The sequence below is a fragment of the Lagopus muta genome, chromosome 1, assembly GCF_023343835.1.
Source record: "Lagopus muta isolate bLagMut1 chromosome 1, bLagMut1 primary, whole genome shotgun sequence".
In the NCBI taxonomy this organism is placed as follows: domain Eukaryota; kingdom Metazoa; phylum Chordata; class Aves; order Galliformes; family Phasianidae; genus Lagopus; species Lagopus muta.
In genome coordinates, this window is record NC_064433.1 from 132,819,882 (window position 1) to 132,846,627 (window position 26,746).

Below are 26,746 nucleotides of genomic sequence, written 5' to 3' on the forward strand. Positions count from 1 at the left end.
AGTTAAATTGAAATTTTGAAGTCAGCCCAAAATTGAGATCTCCAACGCTTGGGCACATGCTTATTGTGTGTGCAGAACAAGGTTACTTTATACTGGTCTTGTCAAACCTAGAAGCAGTTTGCAGCTTGTTTGAGCATTATGGTCCAGTATTCTAAGTCACATCCAGAAAACAGTAGATTCATGCCTCTTGTCGTTAAAGACCATGAATACTGGAAGAAAGTAAAGACTGACAGGTATGAAGATAAATCATAGAATCATTCAGGTTGGAGAAGACCTCTAAGAACAGCTAGTCCAACCATCAACCCATCACCACCATGCCCGCTAATCCATGTCCCTCAAGTAATGTGTGAGAAGGTTACTCTAGATCCAATAGATGTTTAAATTACTGTTTTCTATCATGTTCTCTCAGAGAATTTGAAAAAAGAAGACTTCTTAAAATGAGTTTGTTCCACCTTGCATGGAAGGGGCAAACTTTACCTCATTAAATCTTTTGTATGTTTAATAAAATGTTTCAAGTGTTGCCCTCCTAGTGAGATGCTTGTGGTATACCTGAAGAGCATTCAGTGTTTTGAAAGAGAAAATGTGATTGGGAATTTTTTTGAAATGGTTTTCTGATTTAGTAGCTATATTTAGATAAAATGCCTGTGTGAAACAGTATTTACCAAGCTTTCTGCAGCAGCCACAAGCTACATTGGGTACAATATTGAAAGACACTCCACAAGAATCTGTTCCAGCTTTGACCAACTCGTGACAATTTTCTGTGGTTTAATACACCAAATTTTCTGAACTTCAGAGAAAACAGGTGCAGACAGAGCTCATCAGTCTCATTTTTGAGTTTTGCTAGATATACAATCAACTCATCAGGGGGATTTGTCTCTTATATTGCATTGTTTCATCTTCCTTTTGGCCTCTCTTACTGGGTTATAGTATGTACAAGTGAGATACACTGCAGTTCAATGTAATATATTTATTGTGTATTATTCATCAAATTCAGAAGTGAAAGTACAGTACTTTGGCCTTATTTATGATACAGATTTACATTTCATAGCTCTGATTATTTTGACAACTACCATAGTTAAGTCAGTTCCAGTCATGTGCAGGAGACATTTAAGATGTGTCTACAAAATGTTGATATACAGTGCAGGAAAAAATGTAGATATTTGAAGTTTTCTGACTGTGGTAAAGGAATGCTATTCTACAAAGTATCTAAAACCATTTGTGAAGCTGTAAAAATCTGACTTAAAAAAAAAAAAGGCAAATTTACAAGTGACTGGTGCTGTTCACGAAGAGCTATCATTATACACTAGGAGCAGTCTGAATCTCCTTTGCAAAGATAGCTCTTGTAGGATATTGTATTCTGGGGTACTCCTCATTTCTGTAGCCAGGTATAGCCTAAATATCCAGCTCAACTGTGAAAGCAATGTCTCTGTGTGTTGTGACTTATAATGTAGTATATCAAGAATAATTGCATTTATAGTACTTAAGGAAGATACTGCTCTTGGGAATAACAACAAAAATCAGCTACAAGGAAGAAAGTCATACTTTGGAAATGAAAACTTGGGAGAAGAACTTCAACGCATTTGCTGATTGTTGCCAGCTGCCAGTATGATGAAAGGAAGTCAAATGGTACAGTGCAAATCCTGATGAAATGCTGTCACCAAAGTGAGACTTTGAGAGATGCAAGGCAGAGAATCACTGGGTGAAGCATGTGAAAGGGCTGAAGAAGGATTTAAATTGTTCAAGCTGATTGCATGAATGGGAAAAGGAATAGGAACATTGTAAAGAAAACTATCCAGGAAGAGAAAAAAAAAACCAAAACACTAAAAAAAAAAATTGGTGTTGAATGTTAAAGCAATCATAATAGTAAAATCTCCTGTAGGAGTAATGGAGAAATTATGCTGACCTATTTCAGTGCTAGAGCATGAAAACTCTTAATGTAGTCATGGACATTTGTACTTCTGCGCTTCCAAAGAGTGGGATACACTATCAAGAAAGGTTTGCTGTCAAATTTGAGGTTACTAGTCAATCCTTTCTGATTAACAATGTGAAAGGTTGTGAGAAAAAAGATTTTAAAGGCCTGGTTCATAAATATATGCTTTGCATTTTTATTTGCCTGCAGGTGATCTGTTCAGTTATTATTTCATCAGTGTGACACTAGTCTTACTGCACTCTAATGACTAAGGAAAACTGCTGTAGTGCAACAGATTTAGGTAGATAACAAGACTTTCCCTTATTTCACAGGGGAGTAATAGGTGAGTTACGCCACTGCTCCGTAACCCACTTGACTTATGCCATTCCACTGGCCATATAATCCAGTACAAGGTGAACAGAAGTTCATGTTCAGATATTGTTCAGACATCTGTGACAGCAGAACCAACACCACTGACACAGTGTAGAAAATAGACAGAGTGGAAAATATCTTAGTCAGTCAGTGTTAACCATAGCTCAGAAGGCGTGGATGTGGTGCGTGAATGTGTCAAGCCAGAATAGTACAAGAATGATAAAGAGACTTAATTCTTCCTACTAGTGTAAGATTACATGCTGAGATGGTGAGATGATGAGAGAAGTACATTTTCCCCTCTGCTTCTTGGCTGACAGAAGGCTTGAGCAGATGTGAGATGAACAAGGTAGGATATGGACTCTTGCCTTGACTTTCCAGGGGGATGGAAAGGTACTACTGAGTGTGGAGCCTGCAGTTTCTTATGGCCATAGCCTAAAATATGCTGAGTGAGGGAGTGGAGAGGAGGCAGTGAGGGAATTCTGGATCCGTTCCTTTGTAAACACGCTCTAGCAGCAAGGGGCAAGGAGGAGCCTGATAAGTACAGTGTGTGAGACTGATTTTTAGAATATATATTGCTTTTACAGAAGAGGATGGGTGAGTCTTGGCAGAAGCTGAGCCACATGATTGGTACAATTTGACAAGATTTTCATCCATCTGTCCTCATTCAAAACTCTGGGTGACTGGTGTTTTATTAAGTGATTGGACTACTTCATTTTTTATTATTATTTATTTTAATGAACCTGTTAGTACTTGAAAAGGTTGACATATATTTTATGTTTGGAAGATTTGTATTTGGAAAACAGCCCTCTTCCTGGTTGTCTGAGCAATGGCTCTAGGTTAGTGAGCATGGTGGTGATGGGTCTACGGTTGGACTAGAAGACCTTAGATATCTTTTGCAATGTTAATGATTCTATGATTTTGTGATTCTATGAAGGTAGCATGGGCTTTGCTTTGTCTGTGTTGCACTCCATTATTCATTAAAGGGAAAAGTGAACTGCTTTTTTTTCTCCCCCCAGTCAAAAAGGGCACCTACAAAAGTCTCATCTCTTTATATTGAAACCTATAAAGAATCACTGCAGCCTCTTGTAATTTAGAAATCAAACATATATTTTGTGCTGGGGCAAAACACTGAAAATATTGGAGGAAACAACCACTAAGCTTAATCACCAGCTGTGGAATCTGAGAATACCCATCTTATATTTCCACATGCTCAGGACCCAACATAAACAAACATTAGTACTGGCTATTGCCTAAAAGAATGTGTCTATTTTTAGGCTGGATGGGGCTCTGAGCAACCTGATTGAGCTGCGTATGTTTATTGCAGGGGAGTTGGACTTGATGACCTTTAACGTTTCCTTCCAACTGAAATGATTCTATGATTCTCTGAGCAGAGGCAGTATTACATTTATTTGCTGTACAGCAAAAAGCCTTTCTTACCTTCTTCTCATGGAACCTGAATGAAATAGAATAATTGCCCCAAGCTGCAGTAAAGAGAGTAAGTCTCACACAGGGGAAGGGTTTAAAAGTTCTACTGCTCTTAAAATGTCTGGCATAAGCAGAGAGACCTGTATATCCGAACGACATCTATTGAAATGCTCTTATGCTTTTATGTAGTCAGAGTCAATATGCAGCCTGTCTTGTAAGGATTTCACATCTTTAGAGGAACCTTGGAAGAGGAGCTGGACCATGTGGGATTGGATATTGGATATGCTGAAGTGCTCTGCCTGCCTAGCAGGTCCAGTGGGGATGTCACAGACAGCTCGTATTCATCAGGCCTACGTTTTTCACTATCTGCAAAGCCCCACTAGGGTTGCCAACAAGATTGAAGTGTGAGGGCACAGAAAGATAGTAATAGTGTGTCACAGCCCTCATACAGTGCCTCTTCGCATCATGCAGAAAGTGACTAAGGACTTGATGATCTTGAAGGTCTTTTCCAACCAGAGCAATTCTGTGATTCTATGATTCTAAGGATAGTAAGAACTTGCCGGGTATAGTGAATATTATTCTGTACTGAGAAGATGTATGGCTGGCTTACAGATTTTGGAAATGATGTACTCTTTTCACCCATCCAGTAGCAGCACTTAGGAAAAAAAAAAAAAAAAAAAGAGAAAAGAATATTCTACCATTCCTCCTCTTAAATGAAGCAAACTAAAAAGTCCAATGCATTTCTGAATGCAGTGCAAGTAAAGGATTTAAAGCTCAGAAAGCTTTGATTTTTTAGTAGAGGCAACCCTTTTTCCCCCTATCTTTTTACAAGAAAATTACCCGGAAACTTTGAACCTAAAGCAATTAAACAGAAAAAGGAAGGGATGATGACACTCAAGTAGAGGAAATTCCTGTAAAGGAAACAGAGTCTCAACAGTGTTCAGCTAAACCTTACCACAATTCGTACCACGTAGTGTAAAATGTGCAGGTAAGATTTTCAGATAATCTCTCCTTTTTTAATTCTAGATTTTAGTCTCTTCACCAGTTATACCACTTACACCACTTACAGGTGAGTTAGTTTTACTGTCTTTTAATATGTGTTTTAAAGTAAAGTGTTCTTAATTACTTGAGCAAAAGAAAAAAAAAAGCCTTAGTAAGTAGCTTCACTAGACTGTATTTCACTTCATAGACTTGGTGAAGTTTTTTCTTCTCTTGTGTGACTATTTGTAATCTTACATTTAGAATCAGATTATCAGATTAATCAGCCTTTGTGATGTAAATCTGTGACAACTGATAGAAATTGATAACTCTGAGGCTAAAGTGACTTTCATCAATTTTACTTTTTTCTGAGTGTCTTACAGGAGTTAAAACATAGGCAAAAGGGAACAGCTCTTATTCTTCTCTTTTGCATTGTTTTACCATAGGAAATTACTTTAAAACCACATTAGCCTCCTTTGCATATATGTTGATTTCCAGTGAAACAGCATCCTAAATTGCTGAACTAAGGATATGACAGTAGGGATGCACATATGGTTGGAGAAGACAGAGAGGTAGATAATGTTACCTAGGGAAAGATTGTCTTGATTTTCCTGGCAAATACTGGCAAGTCACTGAATATTTTAAGTCACTGAATCACCTTGAGTCCACCCACAGTGTAAACAAATATAGATGGTCATTTAAGATTATCCTTTTTCAAGAACCCCCTTCTTTTGGTAACTGTTGTTTGCTTTAGCTGTGAATTTCCCTCTCCCTATCTAGCACATTTACAAGATCACACTTCTTAACCTCACATGCTGTCATGATGGCACTTCTGTAATAAGTGTTAACTCGTGTTTGGTAGTGATGTACCTTATCACAGCTAGCAGAATACAACAGAGAGTTATGCAAATTGCTGACCAAAGCTATTAACTTCATTAGTTAACCCTCCTTTTCCCACTTCTTCCCATTCACAGTGACCCTTTGAATGCAACCTGAGGGGTTGTTAGCATGGAATTAAACTGGAGAGCATAGACATTATGTGTCATTTGTATTACTAACTGCCTTGTGTTGCTTCATATGGTTTTGCTACATATAGTCTGCTTGTCCCTGTTTACAGACAAAGGAATAGCTGGAAAATCAGCAGTCCCAGAGCTTAACTTCTAATGGCTTAGCAAATTGAACTGAGGCATGAAAGAGAACTGCAGCTGTCACCATAAAGGGGCTGGACCATTTGTTTAGGGTGAAGAGAGATGAGTGTGGTAGGACAGAGTGACAGATGAGACCACCTCTCTTTGGCAACAATGACCCATTGCATCAACTTTCCTGCTCAGGGGGGTTCAGCACTGAATCACAAACAAGGCTCTTGGGTTCTGCTAGCAACTGACACCAGTATGCTTTTGCAACATGGACTGTTGGGTGACATAACTCAAAACATGATCTTTGCTTTATACAGAGTTGCAACACTAATGGATGCTTTGAGAGAGATTTTCATGACTGCCTTAAAACTGCCAAGAGAGTCAGGATCCATTCATCCTTATGCAGTGGATAAAAGTCTTTCTAAAGTTTAGGAGGGCTTTCACCCAGTGAAACTCTGTCTCTTTATTCAGATTGACTTACTGGCTTGGAATTTCAGTATGTTTTTAAGATGTATACGGGATAATGACATTTTGACGGTTGATTTGATGGTCTATAAGAAAGCACCAGGATGGGTTAAGGCAAACAAATGAGCCTACCCTTTATGACCTCTGAGTGTAAAAATAGATTGTTCCACTCACTTGTAGGGAATAGAGACATCTTGAACAGAACAGTGACTAAAGTGCTCCTCTCTATGTGGGTTAGGTTCCTGAAAAAATGTAGTGTGAGTTCTCCATATCTAGGCAGCCAACTCATGGTGCCCTGGATGATCTCTTGATGCCTGCCTGTTTGAGTTGTGTCTAATTTGCGTGAGATGCTCACAGACTAGGGACTAGCCCTTGCCTGACCTTTTTTTCCCTCAGGCTGACTCAGTGTTTTTCTAGCCACTGCGTAAATGCAGAGTCACTTAACAGCCCAAAGAGTGAAGAAAAATTCTTGAGGTCTGAATTGCACAATGTGAGCACCAGCAAAGGGTGTGTCTTTACTCGCTGAGATCTTGAATGAGAAACATCAGTGTTGGAGATGTTCTAACTAAATATCCAAATTCATCTGGGGCTGTTGAAGACAAATGCTGGACAACTTGCCTTCTCTTTAGCCCCACATCTGGAAAAGCTGTGGGACACAGCTCAAGCCTCTGTGTAGTAGAGGCAGAATAATTCATGCAACAGGGTTCAGGGTTTCACTTTGGTGAGGAGGCTGCAATGTAAGACTCTTGAGTGCTTTGTGGACCTGCTCCCAGACCTTCTGGATGTTAGAAGCTCCCCACTTTATGCTCACAAATGTCACAGCACAGAGCTGACACCTAACGATGGTGTGGACATTGCCCTGTTCTGCAATTCTCTAAGGTCATTCAGGCAGCACAGCACTGTGATACAGAAGATATGTGTATATGTAATGCTTACCTGTACTGCATATAAGATGTATGATAAATATATCACTGCAAGATATTTTAAAGAGATTTTCTGTATTCTTGTATACTGTTTATCTTGCATTTGTGTGAAATGATATGAGCAGGAAGAGCACTGCGAACCTCATTTTTAAAACACACTATCTACAAAATACTGTCTGCTATTGTTCATAGAGCTACACAATGAGTTACATATTTAACCACCTGTCTTAGCATTTTATTATTTGCAAAAAAAAGTCTGTTTTTCTCTTTTACAGAAAGCAGGATGGTTCTTAAAGAAAATATCTCAGAATACCAACCAAAATTAATAAAGAAGATGATGCTTACTTTTTCCTGGATTCTAGCATTGTATGGAACAGAAGTTAGAGGGATTAATTTGCCAGGTAAGAAATCCGCTTTGGTGGGTTTTGGTGGTCGTAATACTTGCTGAAAACTTAGAGAAGCAGATCTACTTCTAGCCACGACTTCATGAGATGTAAAGGAGAATTTCTGGTAACCTAATGGAAAATATTAGTGGTTTTTATGACTCTTTGAAGTCTCCAGCAGCTGGTCCAACCATGGGGGAGGTGGAAAACAAGGCTGGGTGAGATCAATATATCAGAGCTTTCCATTCATCTGTCTATCTGAAAGAACTTAGTTAATTCCAGTTGCAGAGAAACCAAAACTGCAAAGGACATCCCCACTGGGGCATGTGAGAAACCAAACAGTTCATGTGTTCCCTTCTACTGATATAAAATCCTGCCACCCTTCTTTCAGGGGTTACTACATCCATTCTACCAGGAGGTTGGTCAGCCTTTTGAGAATTTGGGGTTGAGATGTGTGACCACAGCAATCAGAATCTGAAAATTCATTTCATTTAGACATAGCAACTGAAATGTACGAGGGCAAAGATTTGAAAGCAATGAGATGATAATGAAATGTTTGTCAGTCTTACTTTAATTAGGGAGTGAGGCAGGCAGGCTCTACTTCTTCAGGTTTATCTCACTCCCTTCTCCATTAATATGAGGGAAGCTAGAAGAGCTACACTTTTTTTTCTACAGAGCGGAGGAGGTTTAACAGATTAGCATCCACATGAAAATCTTTGGTTCACTAAAAATCTTCAACTATTTTCATAGTAAGCATTTTGAAAAAAATGTTTTGAAAAAAACATTTGGCAACAATTTTTGAACAAGTCTTCGAGAACTTTGATCAATTCCATGTTTAAGAAAATTATTTGGTCAAATTTGTCATTAGTCCGAAAGTCACACGAAAAAAAAATTATTAGCATGAAGAAAGGGAAAACTGTATTTTTTTCAGTATTCTTTTTTTTTTTTTTTTTTTAGACATGACTGCTGTGTGTGCTTTTCAGGTGGTACTGATATTATATTTTCCTACTTTTCAGGATGTTCCTATGTAAAACCTCAAGTACGGTATCGTGCAATTAGTGATGAAGACTTTGTTTTACAATGTGCTTTGCCACATAAAGATACTACCAACATTTATAACAACTCAGCTCTAAAGCAACATGAGGTGAAATGGTTCTGGTGTCAGAAAGACAAAGGACATCTTAAAGCTGTTGAGGAAAGCTCTGACGTTACTCTGCAAGGGGATGCACTTTGGTTTAAACCAGTAAGGGAGAATGCTTCTGGAATCTACATCTGTATGATACAGTATGTAATGGGGAAAAGGGCTTATATTTCTAGGTAAGAATTGATGTATTTATTTTGCTTTTATATTAAAAGTTTAACTTTTTTTTCTGTATCACTCAGTGAAAAAATCCCGTGTCTCAAAATTGTTCTGGAGGTTCAGACAAAGGCAGAGGCAAAATGTGCAGGCTATGGTACAAACACACTGCATCTTCTTGCTGGCAATGGGAATTCAATAGCTTGTCCTGGGACAAAATGCTACAGCCATATAGATAAAGTGGATGTAAGATGGTACAAGGTAAGAGTCAGCCCTTTAAGTATTCAGAAGTGCAGTGGAAGTACGGAATTCCGCATAGTTTCTTTTCAAATAATTGTAGTAACTGAGAATAAAAATTGGTTATTTACAAAATTGACACTGCTTTAATTTAATAAAATTTAATAATAATAATAATAATAATAATAATAATAATAAATATAATAAATAATAAAATAATTTAATAAAATTTAAAATTTTAAAGTTCTGTTTTGATTTTAAATTCTGAAAATATCAAATGTATGAAAGAAAAAATTGGCTATGTTAGAAACAAATTTATTTTAATATTAATATTTCAAATTATTCTTTCCAAGAATCTGTTTCTAATGAGGCACCATCCCACAGAGAAATTACTGATTTAGTCTTTTTCAAATGACTGCTAAATTACCTTCAAGTTAAAATTTATCCCTACTTTGTCTGTAATAATTGTAATATGCTATAGAATCATAGGGTCACATTATCACCAAGGTTGGAAAAGACCTACAAGATCATCCAGTCCAACTATCCACCTATCACCAATAGTTCTCATTAAGGTGAAATAATACTACAGTCACTAGTAGTTACTATACTTACTAATAGTTCCATCTAAGCTTATACTATATAAGCAAACAAAAATAACTGAAAATTCAACTGTTCATTTTACTACCTGGTACTATTTACAGTATTTATTCATCAAGCAAAATGATCATCCAGTCAAAGTTACTCTTCATTTACTTCCAAGCTTTATATGAGGTATGTCTTTACCTCATTTTGCATTTGTCTTAAGGAAAATTCCTGGTATCCCTAGAGATTTTACCTAAATAAAACTGAAAACTAGGGGCACTTTTCAAAAAGCAGCATTCTTCCTTTTGAAAATAGTGACAATGCTATCAATCTATACAACCCAAAACCTATTTTTTCCTATAAAATGTTGTGGAACTGGTTTTAAATATCATTTACTTATGAAAATAAAAATACCTGGTCCATAAACGTACAAAGCAGTGATCCTTTTCTTTGACCTTTAGTAATGTGAATTAAATTTATACTTCATTTCATTATTTTACATATCTCTCAGCAGCCACAAAGGTTAAATTGTTGGTGTTGTTTTTTAACATGTACTGATATTCACATATTATAGCCCACAATTTTTATAAATCTAAATAGCAAAAAGTTTTTGTTTTCAGTGAAAAGATTTTGGCTTAATCCTACGGTTACTGTCATGGCAATTCCATCCAAATATCTTATAATATAGTTTAACAGTAGCAGTAAGAACTACAATAAAGATACATTTAATTTATTTGATACTATTTTATTGTTGTTAGGATGGCCGTCAGATAGAATACAGGAAAACCAGGAAAAGCCTAAAGTTTGTGGATAATGAAATCTACTTGAAAACAACTTATGTTCAAGACGCTGGAATATACATATGTGATTACACCATGTTTGACAACACTACTCAGTGGACAATGAGAACAGCAGTTACAGTAGAAGTCGTTGGTGAATAATATTTTAACTGTTATAAAATACTTCAAAAATATGTTTTCCCTGTTCTTTAGTACTCTATTAATATATTTTGTTCAGGATTTTGTTCTGAAAAATTATTAACTAGACTAGCTACACTTTCATTAAAATTCACTTCCAAGTATTCTGAGGACATCTCTGGGCAGTGTCTAGGACCTTCGGTGTTTAGTAATAAATTTAGTAATACCGTAGATGTCAAGATCTTATTCTGCCTTGATTCCTAACAACGGGAATCAAATCTACACAAAGTTTTAAATCACTTAATCTGAGAGTAGAATTCATGAAACCACTGCTGGTGCCAATGTTCTCCATGCACTGCATGTGCAGTGTTAGAAAGATATTTGAATACCAAGAGGGAAGAATGCTAATCTTGCTTGGCAGATGTGGAGTATAATGCTGTATCTCATTCCTACACGTGTCCTGAAGTGGTGGCTTGAGTTAAAGTATGAGTTAAAGAATTCCCTTCTACAGTTGGATGACATGGTATTTTCTTCTGTAATGCATGAGATCTTCATTTTTTCACTTAAAAATGGTGATGTGACGTTTTGTATCAGAGGAAATACGGGACCTGAGCGCAATCTAACAACAAAGACAACAAAGCTCTTTGTTTTTGCATGCTATCTGGGGACAGCATCACTGCCTGTATGACCTGTTCTTTCAGGCCTTGTCTTCTAGGCTGGAACACCAGCAATGTGACACAGCTGCATCTATTTTGTATTCAGAAGTAGAGGGGTTGCAGCTTTTTCTGCTTCACCATAGTTCAAACTTAAAAAAAAAGTAAAATAGTGTTTGTGCAGCAACATTGCAACATTTCCTGTAGTATGGGATTTCCCAAGAATATCAGAGCCGTGCATTTTAGGCCCTTCATGCCACGTTCTCACAGCCTGGGTACCTGTTTATCACACTGCACAAACTAGGTGTCATTATCCTTGCTATTTGTCAACTCCTGCTTAGAAAAAATTCTAACAATGTGGTATTTTAACGCACATACTTGTGTTGTGTATTTAAAGTGTGAATAAGGAGTTAGTGCATGCTTAGTGGATGTGGAATGGAGCTTGGCAGGGAACTTGTATGGGGATTGGATACCACAGGGGATTTTGCAAAGGGGATCCTTGTTTCTGAATCCTAAATTACCTCAGGTGCAGTGCTGATGCTGAGCTCCCCAGTTCAACTACTGACATAGCAGTTTAAGTAGCTATGTAAGTTTTGTAGAGAAAGCTTTCATACTGTGAATTCTCAGACAGCTTAACAACCATAAATCATCCTCTTGGACTGTAATGTCAAAATTCCACCTAACATCAAGAGAAATATATACCTTTGAAATATTTTCTCTGGTCTTTGGCATTGACAATAGCACTTATTAATAGCAGTCCTGTTAATTGCAGCAAAAAACACTATCCATCCACCAAACATTTTGCATCCCAGTGGTGTGGCAATTCTTGAAGCAGAACTTGGTAAGTTTATTCTTTCTCTGATAGTGAAAGAAAATGTTCAAATGAGCTAATTGTAGATGATGATAAACCTTGATAAAATAAAACAGCTTTGCTCTCTTGGAGCTTTGCTCTCCAGAGAATTTTCTATAATTTTTTTTCTTAATTAATGTATTAGTGAATATTAAAATAAACATTATATATTACATGTATCGCAGTCTACTAAAGGGAAAAACAGTCCAGTGACCTTCATTCATGCTCTTCCTGTATTAATTTGTTTTAGGAAAACCCCTTGAACTGGAATGCCGTGTACAGTTTGGGTTTGAAAGAGGTACTCAGAAAAGAGTAATATGGAAAAGAGACAATGAAAATATAAATGAGAAATTGAACCAGGAAACAAGGTAAGAAAGCAATACAATAGTAGTGTTACTATGCTATTGGCAACTGTAAAAATCCTTCCACAAGAACTTTACTTAATATGTAATTTTACTGAAGGGAGCTCAGAACCATCTGTCCTTCAACATGTTATTGTGTCTGTCCATGAGTACATTTACATACAGAAGCACATGTTCAAAATATGATATGGCCATAAATTCAAGAATTCAGTATTTTCTGTGTAGTCTTAACTCTTTTTTCCCAAAGCTTTATCACACAGGGAGTTTCAGCATGGATGGTGCTTGGCCCCTTGTGCCTGCGTCAGCTGTGTGCCTGTGTGCTCTGTTGTGCCTTGCTGACAATTCACTCCATCTCTATGAAAATTGTCTCTAAGTGGGGAATAAACTGGATCCAGTGAAACAGTACTGTATACCAGTTCTCTGTGACATAGAATTGTGTGCCTCAAAAATTGGGCTTTTTTTATTGAGTTATGTGCATTAGGTCAGACTGGGGGCACGCAGAATTGAATTTCAGGACCCTGCAAGTCTTCCCTGGCAAGAATTAACTGGACTCCACAGAGAAGTGACATACAGAGGAAAGGTTTCCTGTGACCTTGAAGAATGGAATAGAATAGAACAGAACAGAATAGTTAATTAGAAGGGACTTTCAAAGACCAATGAATCCAACTGCCTGACCGCATCAGGATTATCAAAAAATGAAAATATGTTATTGAGGGCATTATCCAAATGCCTCTTGAACACTAGCAGGCATGAGGCATGAGCCACCTCTCTAAGAAGCGTGTTCCAGTGTTTGAACTCTCACAGTAAAGAAATTGTTCCTAATGCCCAGCCTGATACCCCCCTGGTGCAGCTCTGTGCCGTTTCCCTTCTGCCGTCAGTTGTCAGGAGAAGAGCCCCATGCCTCCCTCTGCTTCCCCTCCTCACGGTGCTGCAGGGAGCAATGAGGTCAACTCTTGGCCTTCTCCTCTCCAAAATACACAGCCCAGTGCCCTCAGCCTCTCCTCACAGGACATGCCCTCATTTAAAGCTAAGCAAGAGATTAATTATTTTGCTGAGTTGATGAAATAAGAATAAACTTTTCAGTCTGCAAACCTTTGCTGTCATTATCTTCTTATGATGCAAATAAAACACAAATGGAGGCTCCAAACTAGAGTTATGCATCTCTGTTAAAACTTCAATTTAAATGTTCAGAATTTGCTAAGATCTTCTTTCTCTGTATTTGAGATGTTTGGGGATTGTATGAATGAGCTGCAAAAGTGTCACGCAAATATATACTTTTTCTTTTTGGTGTTTGTCCAAGATGTTTAAAGGGACATGTGCTTCGTCATGTTGCTAAACTGAAAGAAGTTACTGAGAAGGACCTAAGAAGCAACTTCATCTGCTTTGCTCAAAATTCTGTGGGGAATGCTACTGCTGTGATCCAACTGAAAAAAAAACAGAGAGGTAAGAACAGAAGGAGGACTGCTTGCCCTTAAAGATTTGCATGGGATGTTTCTGTTTTCCCAATCCTTAGCATGTATGTTTATGCTGTACCTGATATGAATATGGCAGCCTTTCAAGCAAAGGCCAAAAAGAGAATCAGTGTGGAAATTAAACAATTCTCTCATTTGAACCATAGCTCACAGTGGACATTCATCACTAGGATGGCACAGGAAGTCTCTAGGAGGGTTCTGTGTGCAGCTATGTATATATTTTCCATTTTAAGCAGTTTTTGTTTTCAGTCCCACTGAGTGTACGATAGACCATTTTCTCTATACCTTTCATCTCAAATTGGCTTTTCGTACTAAGAGGGAGATACAGTTCAAGCACTATCCCTCATAGTAGACTGAAACACTGTGCCGAAATTTGCAGATAAATGAATTCCTGTCTTCTCTAAACTTTGCTAGAAGGGAAGGAATGAAGATTGTGAGCTTCTTTTGTGAATGGAGCTTTTTATCTAAGTTGGAAAGTCTGACTTACGATAAACCCTTTTCTTTCTACAGTGTTTTTCTTGTACATACTGTGCAGTGCCATTTCTATTCTCTTTGCATTTCTTTTGTGCACTGCCTTTATTTATCAGCACTGGATTGAAATAGTGCTGATGTACCGAAACTATGTGGCCCACAGTGAAACTACAGAAGGTAAGAAATATGGTATAAAATTACTGTTCTTCACTTTTATCCTATTGTCTTTTGTTCTCTGAGTTAATATGGTGTGGGCTAACCCATTAATTCAATTCTCTTAATAACCCTGTTCTGCAGCTCCGAAAAGGACCTGAGGGTCCTGATGGACACCAGGTTGAACATGAGTCAACTATGTGCCCTAGCTGCTAAGAATGCTTAGTATTCTTGGCTGCATTCAGCAAAGTATTGCCAGCTGATCTTTCTGCTGGCAAGAGGTGATCTTTCTGCTTCAGACAGCTTTGGTGAAGCCTCACTTGGAGCACTGTGTGCAGTTCTGGCCTTCCCAGTATGAGGGACATGGATGTACTGGAGAGAGTCCAACGGAGGGTCACAAAGATGATCAAGAGAGTAGGTTTTCCTCTGAGGAGGGACTGAGAGATCTGGACCTGTTCAGCCTGGAGAAGAGGCAATTCAGGGCAATCTAGTCAATGTGTACAAATACTTGAGAGTAAGGTGTACAAAAGTTGAAGCTAGGCTCTTTTCAGTGGAGTCCAGTGCCAGGACAAGAGGCCATGGGCACAAACTGAAGCACAGGGGGTTCTCTCTGAACACAGGGCAACACTTCTGTACTGTGCAGGTAACAGAGCACTGGCACAGGCTGCCCAGAGTCTGTGGGGTCTCCTCCTTGGAGATGGAGCCAACAGCTGCCTGGCCACAAACCTGGGCACCCTGTTCTGGGTGGCCCTGCTGAGCAGGGCCAGAGGGACACAGAGGGCCCTGCCAGCATCAGCCATCCTGTGGTTATGTGAAATAAGATAATGAGGAACACAAGCTTAGTGCACTTTGAGGCAGTTTTTGCTTTCTGGAAGTTACGTTGACTGTCACGATTTTACATCAGTGATCAACTTTTTCAAATTTCAAGTCTCTGTAGCAGCATTGCCACATCATCTCAGCTAAAATGGGCCTCCGACATATTAGGTAGCAAAAAATGTATCAGAAATCACAGTGCCTACTTCAGTGAATTTAGCATTTAATTTTCTCTAGTGGATTTAAATAAATCTGATAGAAATTACCCAAGGAAATTTTTATAAAAATCCTCGAGTCTTGATGCATCTTGAGACATATAATATATGAGTTTACTTTCGTGTTTCCATAGGTGTATTTCAATTATGTGTGAATACAAAATACATTTATCTATGTATCTATTAATACATAAATGGTGAAACAATTGACTGCCTTTTTGGAAAGTATTGTTGTAAACTCTAGGACATCTGTCAAAAGTTATTTGGGAAATCACTTAAAATTTCCCCTCTGCTTGGTAGCAGATTGCTTTAAGAACCTCTGGAAAGTCCCCTTCGACCTTACAATATTTGTCAGCAGGACAGAGACAGGCCTGGCAAGATTTGTACATTGAAGTTTAAGACCCTTTTGTATCTCTTGTGTCTTCTGTCCTACTCCTTGACTCCAGTGTACTGCATGTGCACAACCCGATTTATGGCATGGGGGGCATGAAGTGTGCAGACTAGATATGCCTATTCAGCAGGTTTTATGCCTGAAGATGACTCACCACAAAGATGTTCTCACCTCATATGGATGTGTATCAATTTACTTGAGATTTGAAATGGCTTGCTCATAAAGCAAAAAAGCAAAAATTTGATGTCATTTTGCCATTTCTTCCTTTCCATCATTCCTTCTCTCCCACTCCTATTAGCACAGCATTAGAAAATTGAAGAACCACAGAAGCTGGTAGGGACCGTGGAAGTCGTTTAATTCAAGTTACTGCTGAAAGCAGAGCCAGCCTAGATTAGATGGCTTTGGACCTTGTTCATCCAAGTTTTGCATGCCTCAAGAGATAGACAATTCACAACATCTCAGAACAACCTGTTCCAGTGCTTGACCATTTTTGCAGTGATAAGTTTTTTTACTAACTTCTAATGGGGATTTTAATTATTGCTGCTTGTATTTGTAGCCTTCTCTGCTATCACTCTGGGCCTCAGAGAAATCTCTCTCCATCATCTCTGTACCCGTTCAATAGTTAGCTAAAAACAGCAGTAAGCTCATTCTTTATCTCACACTTTTCTAACCCTTGATCTTCCTCCATAGCTAATTAAGATATACTTCTTAAAAATCTTGCCTCTCCCACAGGGAGAAAGAAACAGTGAAGAAGCTGAGGAATTAACATTTATAGACAAATTTTACAGTAACTTTGCTTAACTAACATCATTTCCAACATTTTGAGCATCTGAAACATATGTCCTGAAAGTTTCTCAGGCTGTACTGAGAAACTCTCCTGTACTGTTCTGGAAAAAATATCCTAATTGTGCTAACTATGTATGCATTTTTTAAGTTGTTTTTGCAGTAGTGATGCTAAAAAGAAAAGCAACAACAACAACAACAAAAACCATTATGTATTTATCAATGGTGGTTGTCTAATAAGATTGCAGTGACCTCTATGGGTGAAATGAGGAAAATATCTGGCTTGTTTTGCGAAGAACTTATTGTCATTTAAAAGTGGCGTTCAAAGAATCTTTAGATCAGGGTGTAGCTGGACATTTCAGCTAAACCAATCTAGTGATCCACTGCCCCACCTCCAAGCCATGTGTGTTTGCTGTTGCTGATTCACTCTTTTGGGCCTACATTGGCTCAAGTTAGCAGTAAAATAGCCCAGCAGAAAGTAATAGATAACTAGAGAGCTAGTTCTGTGGTACGAACTGTTACCACAAGAATTTCAACACTCTTACAAGGAAATGGCAGAAGTGTATGGCCAGGAGCACTGGGGATAGTCTCAGCCTCTAAGCTGAATTTTCCAATTTTCACGCCCATGTTTTCTTTTGATAATATACTTTCTGTTATCTGCTAGTTATGAATGTAGTTGTTCAACCCCAACTCATGTGGGTCATTAATTTTCCACATGCATTTCCTTTGCTCCCAGGGTTCCATATGATTTCTTCTGATCCTTATGATCCTAATCTAACATCTAGGGTTAGAAATCACAATGTTAGCATGGAGAGATAAGATTCAATGCTATTACCTATGTGACTGTGCAGGGATTAGATGTCTCAGTTCCCGTTCTGTGAAATGAGATCAACATGGTGAAATCTAGAGAGCTTTTCAGCTCATTCTGCAGAAACAGCCCATGCTGAACAGCTGAATTACTTTATGGTTCCTCTTGACTATACTGACATGGAATATGAATCAGCTGATGAAATAAAGATATCTGCTGTCATTTGACTTGCCTGAGAATATCCTACTATTCCAAAATATTTGGGTCTCCAATAGCGCCTATGTAAAATTTGGCAATCTCGTCAACCAGCCTCAGGGCATCTCAAATGGCATTAGGAGCATTCATATTCATATTGTACTGAGATCAATGTGCCTTTTGCATCATGAGCAATTTCTTATGTTCTCTTTCATCTTCCCTCAAGTGCAGCTCAAATTTCATTTAGCAAATAGGTTTCTTTTGTTTTGTTGATAGGAATGGGTAAAATCTGGGGCATTAGTACCAGAATGTTTCAGAGCTGAGAGTTCTTTATGTATTCAGCAGTAGCACTTTGCAAACATTCTTTAAATGCGACTGGAGCAAAGTTCAGGAGCTGGATAGTACTCTGTTTCTGAGCTCATATTTGAATCAGATTTAATCTTTGCCACTTCCGCCCTTCTCTCTGATTAGAAATAGCAGTGTATGAAAAGAGCATATCTTTCACAACAGCTAACATCCAGGGACGTTGTTCCTCCCAGCTTTTTAAAGTAAAATTCACTGTATTTATAAAGCAGATTGTGCATTTGTGACTATCTTTGGACTCAGCATTCAGGTGAATGACAGAAAAGGTTGGGAATCATTTCCTAGAGCATAGAATTTTCCTGGGAGGTGCCAGATCTCCCACTGGTTAAAATTGGCACATAGATGTAAAAATACAAAAAAAAAAAAAAAAAGTGCCTAATTTAAACTTTCTTGCATTGGTCATCTGCAATGTCCTCATTTACTTTGGTAGCATATGTCTACAGAGAAGAAAATGGAGAGACAAGCTTGGCTTTGTGTAACTGAACTGCTGTTCTTCATGACTGCTTTATAAGTTTCAGTTTGTGTTGGGTCTGCTTAAATAGGTAGCAAATGTATAGAACATAAATGGAAATATTGCATTAAGTAAGAAGCTGAATACTTCAGACACCTGTTAATGTATGCTGTGTTACTTATATATATATATTTATTTCTTTTAGATGGCAAAGAATTTGATGCCTTTGTATCCTATGCAAAAACAGACTCTTCTGAAAGTAACTCTGCTTTTATTAGCGAGGAAAAATTTGCCCTGGAGATCCTTCCAGACATGCTTGAAAACAAATACGGATACAAGTTATGCATTCTTGAAAGAGATATTCTTCCAGGAGGAGGTAAGGTTCCTGTGGTTGCTAGAAAGTCTTCAGTTCCTTGTAACATTATTTTCTTTCTTAAAAACCTTATGCACTAGTTCAACAAATGGTATGTTTTGGCACAGGAGTTTCTGCTCATATCTTGCCATGTTTGGTCTTTTTACCTGGTCTCTGCAACCAAGGAATCTGTATATTTGAGTGTGGTTGTTGAGGAGGCTCTGTGCAGCCTGATCTAGTAGTTGGCAACCCTGCACATAGCAGGGGATTTGAAACTAGATAGTCATTATGATCCTTTTCAACCCATTCCATTCCTTTCCTTTCCATTCTATAAGGAACTTGGCTGAGACAAAGCTTCTCATCCAAGAATTTATTCACAGGCAGACTCCATTCTGAAAAATGAATACCCTGAATTTTTCATTAGTTACTTTCTGACTCACCTTGGTCAGTGCCACTAGCAATAACTGGAAGTCCTGAGTACCTCTCCCTGGGAGAGACAGACAAATCCAAGTGTCCTTTGATAACTTGCTTGAATGTGCTGTGGTTGTTATCTCAGCTGTGCCCTCCACCTTTTGAGCATCCAGTTATGTTCTCAAAGTTGCATAAAAATGGCAGAGGTACCCTCTGATCATGAACAGTTTTAAGGTTAATGTGGTTGCTCAGCACTTCTATTTCTGTATTTCTGGTGATTATCCATTCTTAAATGAACTGATTTGGATAAAAAGTCCAATACACTTTGCAGTAACAATTGTAATTTCTTCTCCAGCATACACGGATGAAGTTGTTACAGCTATTAAACAAAGTAGAAGAACAATCATTATTCTGAGCCCAGCCTATGTCAGCGGACCAAACATCTTTGAACTGCAGGCAGCAGTGAACTGTGCACTGGAAGACAAAAAGATCAAATTGGTTTTAATAAAGTTCCAAGCTTTCCAGGAGCCAGAGACCTTGCCTCCAGTAGTTAAGAAGGCTCTTCGAATTTTACCAGTCATTACCTGGAAGCCTTCTATTTCTACTGCTCCAAACAAAAAGTTCTGGAAATACATGCACTACCACATGCCCATGAATACCACTAAGGTGTTGCGAAATTGCAGCCTAAAGGGCTTTTTCCAAAGGTTATTCAGCCTGGTACATCGATAGCATAAATTTCACAGAGGAATGACTGCTATCTCAGGAGTTAATGGATTTAAACTTTTTTTTTTTTTTTACATCAGCAGACTACTCTGGACTGTCACTTGAGCCAGCAATATCTCACTCTAGAACTCTGAGAAGGGCTGCAGTGCAAACATGCACACAGCAAAACTATGTGGCACTTCTCATACATGTATATGTAAGCTATCTTTAGTAAGTTATTATTAGGATATTTATTATGTTGTTTTGCAATGATGTTGAGACATGCAAATGTTCTTCTCTTTCCATTGTTTTTCTGTTGAAGCATTTTTATACTTTTTTTTTTTTTCCTAGAAAAAAGATTAAAAAAAGAACTCCTGAGAAATCTTGTAGTTTAATTTTCTGCGCAGTTCTGTAGGACAAATCCAAGCTCTATATGTGAGTTACCTCTTCCTTGGAGAATACCAAGGATGAAAGCTCTAGGATGCTCCCACATCTAGGTATGCTGAAGGGTTTGAGACAAGGAAGAATGCTGTGTCAGGGCTGATCCCAGGAACTACTATCCTTCATGAAGTGAGATAAGGCATTTCTACCAGCTCTGAAACATTTTGCACTCAGAAACAATTTGCATTCTGCTGATCCTATGCGGCAAGGGTCACTCATGCGTCCTACCAAAACTGCTGAACATCATGGCACTAAATCCCATGATTTTCACAGCTAGTGGGCTTCCAAGGGCTCTGAAACATCTGTTTTTTTCTTGAAGACCTCTGCCAAGGTTCATACCACTTACCCTCAAAGCAACTTGCAATCTGTGTGTATGGCTATACCTAAGCAAAATGCAGTAGTTCCTGTTCAGAAGAAAATCTTCTTCTGTTGTCTTCTTTTGGACTCCAAGTGGTCAAATCAGATCAGCTGAGATAACCATCCTTTTTTTTTTTTAAAATAACATTTGTTATTGTGTGCCAAGTGAAATACATGCCTTTAAAAGAGGTAACAAGTTTCTAAAGGAGAATGTAATTTGCGTGGCCCTCCACCAGATGTCCCAACTGCAAACCCTGCCGATCACGTTTATTTGCACACCGAGTGGTTTTGTTACAAGGTGAGACAGAAGCAGGGAGCAGTGCCAAGAGTGGTACCTGCAGTGCAGCTGCTCTAGGGAGGCAGACAGGGACTGAAGGAAGCAGAAGAAGGCATGGAGCCTGTCCTGCCCATCTGATACTGTTTTCCTATGCTACCCTTACTGCCTGAATAGTGCACATCAGTGATTTTTGTAGTTATTAGTGGGAAAAATATCAGAGAGGCTGGAAAAATTATGTGTCCAGAATGCTTGTTACTTTTCAGCAGAGTGATGCTGTGTCTGGGGTTTATCTGGGTCTGAGGAACCTGCAGAACTGGTATCTTCATATAAACTTCAGGTTCATCTGTAATACGAGGAGCAGTGCAGGTACGTTAGGGCTTTTAAAAGGGCCTCTAATAAGAAACTGAAGGAGTAGTGAGGAGGAAATGACTGTGGCTATGAGCAGTGGGAATTAACAGGTGTGAGTGTTGTATACTTTCTTGCACCCCACTATATGCTCTATAACAGATAGCCACAGCCCTCAACATGGGCTCTCCTGCCTTTGAACGTATGAAGATGCTGAGTTACTTGCTGTCACTGTTGACTCTGGCATGCCCTTCTGCTGCTGCTTATTTGGATGAGCCTAGCCTGGGTAGTAGTTTGTTGCCTCACTATGAACATGATCGTGCTGATGCTGTTGACTCTTCACAAAATAAGAGGTTGCAGGTTTTCACAGTGGACTACAACAATGTGCAGATTCCATATGAAGTCACTCTTTGGATACTTCTTGCCTCTCTTGCAAAAATAGGTAAGTGGAAATGGTATCTTGGATCCTCCTTTATTGGTAAGAATTTAAAAACATACCGTGTAACCAAGTTTCTTGCATATGCTTTTGTGCTAGGGACTGTTTTTCTGTCCTATCCTGGAAAGAATAGGTCATTATTATGACAATGACAAACTTTCACCTCTTAATGCTTTCAAATTATTGAAATAAGTATATGATTTCTAACTCTCATTTCTCTCGGGCTGTCTATGCTAATGTGTAGCAATGGATGTCCTCCTCACAGTGCTGTCCAATCCTTTGTTCTAACATTTAAATATCTTGCGATGAATATTAAATATCACAAGACTATACAATCTGACACAGCTGTAGAAATCAGGAAAACAGCTGACTGAAACCTCAGCTGTGCTTACTTTGGGAAGGAGGAAAGTAAGAACCCTTCTGTCATGTGAATAATAGGAAGCAATTTCCTATAAACTTTTGTTTTAAATGTTTGTTGTTTAATGTTGCTCAGAAAGCAACATCAGAGGAGGGTGGTGAAGCCTGAATGGATACTGGTCATAGGAAAAGCAGCATAAATGCCTATAGAATATACTTCAATACATCTAGCTTCTCCTGGGGCTCAGTGTACATATCTGAAAGAAGAGAGACAACTCTTGGAGAAATAGGGACTGTAATTAATAAAGAAAAAAATGCTCACCCTGTGTCTTATGCATCTATATGACTGGACTTAAGTTGATTTTGGCTTTTTGGAACTAAAGCAGCAATATGAAATAAATGAAGATGATTGCAGTAATGAAGAGCTACACATAAGTGATTTCCCTGCCCTTTTGAAGTTCAGTGGGATTTTCAGGCACTCCTATAGAATGGGCAGAAGAATGGGAAGAAGAATCCCTTTATTTGATAAAACTGATAGAAGTCTTGAACACGATTTAAAAATGAAATTAAAATTAATTAAATTTATTTTTAATCAAAATAATTAAAATGCGATAGTAGTGTTATGATCATAACATACTTTACAGTAAAAATAAGTATATTTCCCAAATAAATAATACTAAATTTCAGAAAAACGTGTTTTTGTTTCTTTTACTTTTGAAGATGAATAATTCACGCATCACAAAAATGCAAACTTGTCATTGGCTGCTAAAGTTATGAGATGAAATTTTGTCTTGCTTTAAGTATGAAAACAGGCCCATTGGATTGCACACAAAAGCACAGAATGCCTGAAGTTGGAGGGTACCTCAGGAGGCCATCTGGTCCAACCACCATTCAACAGAGACACCTAGAGCTAGATGACCATTTATGACTGTCTTTGTCTCATTCTCATTCATGTAAACTCTGAACAATTCCTTACGTTTTGAGATAAGGCATCTCTTATTCACAATATGACTAATTATACAATCCCTAATACAGCAACTGGATGAGGCATTATTAGATGCTATCTCAGTGTTGGTACCAATACTCATGTCAAATGTGCAGAATTACATAAACCCACAGTAGCAGGGCATCAAGGTAGGTTGGAAGAGATCCATACCCATAACATTTATAAGTTAAATGTAGCTCTTTCTCTCTAAAATGTCCTGGCTGCATCTATATTTTAAAGGGAAGGCACACTGTGGCAGCAAGCTGTGTCCAACTATCCATGCTGCGTCAGTGCAGACAAGCTCTTTCTGAACTTCTGCCCATGTCCGACAGCCTTCTCCCAGGAAGTGTCCAGGCAACCTATGGGTCAGGGTCTGTTCTTGCAGGCAGATCAGATATGTCTGTTTGTTTTCTGGGGCAGAGAAGAAAGAGCATCTGGCTGTCTGGATGTAAGCTGAACCTTCCTGACGGGAAATCTCTTTGGACTGCTTCATTTGGTAGTGTAGACTGAACCTTTATTTTTAGCAAGGAGAAAACCTTCCCAGGATCCATTGTTTTCTATTATTCGATGTCAATAACTCTTTCAACTCAGCTGAAACCACTGTTGTTGTTTTGGTTTTTTTTTTCTTTTTTTTTTTTTTTTCCACGAAACTAGCTCATAAAGTTCTTTACAGAGCACTGTTTACCTTATGTAGAAACTAGAACTCCCAGAAAAGCAAGGTTAGTCAGCTTGTACAAAGCATTATGTGGCCATGCCTTGATTCCTGGTGATAACGAAGCTGCTTTGTATTTTGTGGTGTTCATGAGTACTCACTTGCTCAGCCTGTGGGTCATCTGGTGTCTGGGAAATTATTCGAGGTGTTTCTGGAAGTGGAAGGAGATGGGCAGACCTTAGCATCTGTGCTGCTTGCTCCCTGCTCCCTTGGGCTTATCCAGGTTCCTGGTCAGCCCAAACCAGGATTGTTTCATTTTGAAGGGAATGGTGCTACTTGTGCATTTACTTTTGTAATATTAAAACTAGAACCTGACAATATGAAGACTAAGTGTTTGAAGGCAGGCAAAACACATCTGACTTCAGGCTAACTTAAATGTTTTATTAAAGGTTTCCGTCTCTATCACCGATTACCAAGACTCATGCCTGAAAGCTGCATCCTGATTGCCATTGGAGCACTAGTTGGAGCGATCATCTTTGGTACTGACCACAAATCCCCACCGGTGATGAACACAAGTATTTACTTCTTGTATCTCCTTCCACCCATTGTGCTGGAAGAGGGTTATTTCATGCCAACTCGTCCATTCTTTGAAAACCTTGGGTCCATCTTGTGGTGGTCCGTGCTAGGATCTCTGCTGAACTCATTTGGGATTGGCCTCTCCCTCTATGGCATTTGCCAGATTGAAGTCTTTGGTCTGACTGACCTGAACCTGCTGCAGAACCTGCTCTTTGGCAGCATGATCTCAGCTGTGGATCCTGTGGCAGCTCTGGAAGTTTTTGAAGAAGCTTCTGTTAATGAGCAGCTTCACATGATGATTTTTGGAGAATCATTGCTGAATGATGGCATAACTGTGGTGAGTTTCTTTCCAGTCTTCATCTGCTTCTCTTAGGACTCTTTTTGCTTGTAGGGTTATTGGATGCAGGGCATGGGCAACTTTGTGAAGATCTTTGATGCAGTATAATATGCATATTCTACTGGCAACTCACAATTAATTTTGATGTATGTAAAAACTACATCTTATATTAATTCTTTCATAGACATTTCATTTTCAAGCCACTGAAAGAGATATTGTTTCTAGTTAGACATTAAGACAGCACACCCTAATCTTGCATTCACTAAATTTAAAGGATAAGTGAAAGCAGATTTTGCTGATAGGAACACACTCGGTGTTGTACAAGCAAATAAATAGAAAACTGTACTCCTTTAGGACTGAGAGCAGCAGGGATAGCAATGCAAGAGATCCTCCTTTGTCTTATGCCTTAGAGAGCACTCAGCAAAAAAATGGACAGCCTCTGGTAGCCTTGATCCCTTCCAGGAAATTCTCCAGAGACCTTAGACAGGAATTTCAGAAACCATGAATGATTTTGCTAAACTGTTTCTATTGATAAAATAATTGTCATCAAATAAGTATTTGCCTTTCTTGAAAACCTTGTTCCAAGTACTCAAAACAATGCTTTGCTTTTCATTTTTTAAAAAGAGGGTTTTTTGTGATTTGTTTGTTTTTGACAGAGCTCCTTTTCTACTACTTTCCCCATTTTCCCTATGCTTTTACTGAAGTATGGAGCAACTTGAAATTCTAGCTGTGGATTAGTAGAACCCACATGTTTTTCAAACAAGCAGGAAATTCATTAGGCGGGGATCAACAGGAGTGTTTATGTGCTGAAAGTTAAGTACAGGTTAAGGAGTTTTGCTCGATATGATCTTTACAGAATTTAAATCACAGGAATCTAAAACACATAAAAAGTATCAAGATACTGTTATACATTGGGTACAGCAGAACCTGGACTTGTAAAAGCTGTACGGAGTTCACTGCTCAAAGACTTCATGGGAGAAATACAGCTCATGAGTAATGTTTAGTGGAAAAAGAATGAAATAATTTATTGCAGCCATAGCCCAGTGATCATAAATCCTTCACCTTGGTGAATCAGAGATATAAGGCAAAAGTAGAATTAAGGGACAAATGTTACTTAACCTTGCATACATACTGCTTATGTGTTATAGCTGTAACTAACAAAGCACAGTGCATCTATCACTGCCACCTGTCTTTTGGTTCCTTCCAGTGTAGACTTCAGAAAGTAGTATCTGTTCTTCATTCTGGAATAACTTGTTCGGTCTGTTGTCTGCCTGGCTTTCTACCCTGTCTTTCCTTTGTCCCCATCTGTGTTTATGATGTGGGTCCTGAGAACCCATGATGTGAGAATTTATGTGAGCTTTCAGTCAGGATCCTGTTACAGTGTAAATCTATAGTGTCAGAAAGTCTTAAAAAACAGAGGTGTTTAGGTATTCTTATACAGCACAAGGTGTGTTAGCAAAGGAAACAAAAGGGAGGTCTCTCTACATGACTGTGAGGTCCCTTTGCCCCATGCACCTCCTCCTTAAATCTCTTAAAGCAGCTACATGGCAATCCATTTGTTGAACTTCTCTGTTACATTTCTGTATCAGTCACCTCTCAAGACATTTTCTGGGCATTCAGATTTGCAAAATCTCTATCAAGCCAAATGCAGAGAAGTCTAGACTATTTATCATGCGGATGGAGCCCAAATAGATTGCTTTTTCCTCTTTCACACTTCACTTACTATTTTGAAATCTTTTAAACTGTTCTTACATTACCATTTCCTCCTTGTTTCTTTCTTACCAGCTTTATTTGACTTAACGTGTCTAAAAGGCAGTACCACCTAGATACAATAAATATTTTTTTCTATTATTTAAATACAAATATCCCTTGGTTCTGTCTAGCCTCTTATCAGCTATTCTCTCAGTGGCAGGA

At 38.4% G+C, this 26,746-nt stretch overlaps 2 protein-coding genes across 4 annotated transcripts in view; both read left to right on the forward strand.

Moving 5' to 3' along the window:
* Positions 1 to 2,511: 2,511 nt before the first annotated feature.
* Positions 2,512 to 20,732, forward strand: LOC125688317 (interleukin 18 receptor accessory protein). Of its 3 annotated transcripts, XM_048934227.1 has the most exons (12): positions 2,512 to 2,627; positions 4,733 to 4,775; positions 7,484 to 7,609; positions 8,608 to 8,875; positions 8,975 to 9,149; positions 10,466 to 10,640; positions 12,050 to 12,118; positions 12,378 to 12,495; positions 13,790 to 13,932; positions 14,472 to 14,609; positions 18,810 to 18,980; positions 19,723 to 20,732. In XM_048934227.1, exons 1-12 carry the CDS (start codon positions 2,619 to 2,621, stop codon positions 20,094 to 20,096), a joined length of 1,809 nt encoding a protein of 602 aa, XP_048790184.1. In that variant the 5' UTR covers positions 2,512 to 2,618; the 3' UTR covers positions 20,097 to 20,732. The 3 variants fall into 3 exon arrangements, with proteins under 3 accessions (XP_048790184.1, XP_048790185.1, XP_048790186.1); XM_048934228.1 differs by lacking the exon at positions 4,733 to 4,775; XM_048934229.1 differs by lacking the exons at positions 2,512 to 2,627; positions 4,733 to 4,775 and adding an exon at positions 4,668 to 4,694.
* A 301-nt stretch (positions 20,733 to 21,033) lies between these two features.
* SLC9A4 (solute carrier family 9 member A4) overlaps positions 21,034 to 26,746 on the forward strand; it is a 32,065-nt gene continuing 26,352 nt past the window's right edge. Inside the window, exons 1-2 of the mRNA XM_048934226.1 lie at positions 21,034 to 21,931; positions 24,369 to 24,832. Coding sequence (XP_048790183.1) covers positions 21,670 to 21,931; positions 24,369 to 24,832 — 726 coding nt within the window. The 5' untranslated portion in view covers positions 21,034 to 21,669. The remainder of the gene's footprint in view (positions 21,932 to 24,368; positions 24,833 to 26,746) is intronic.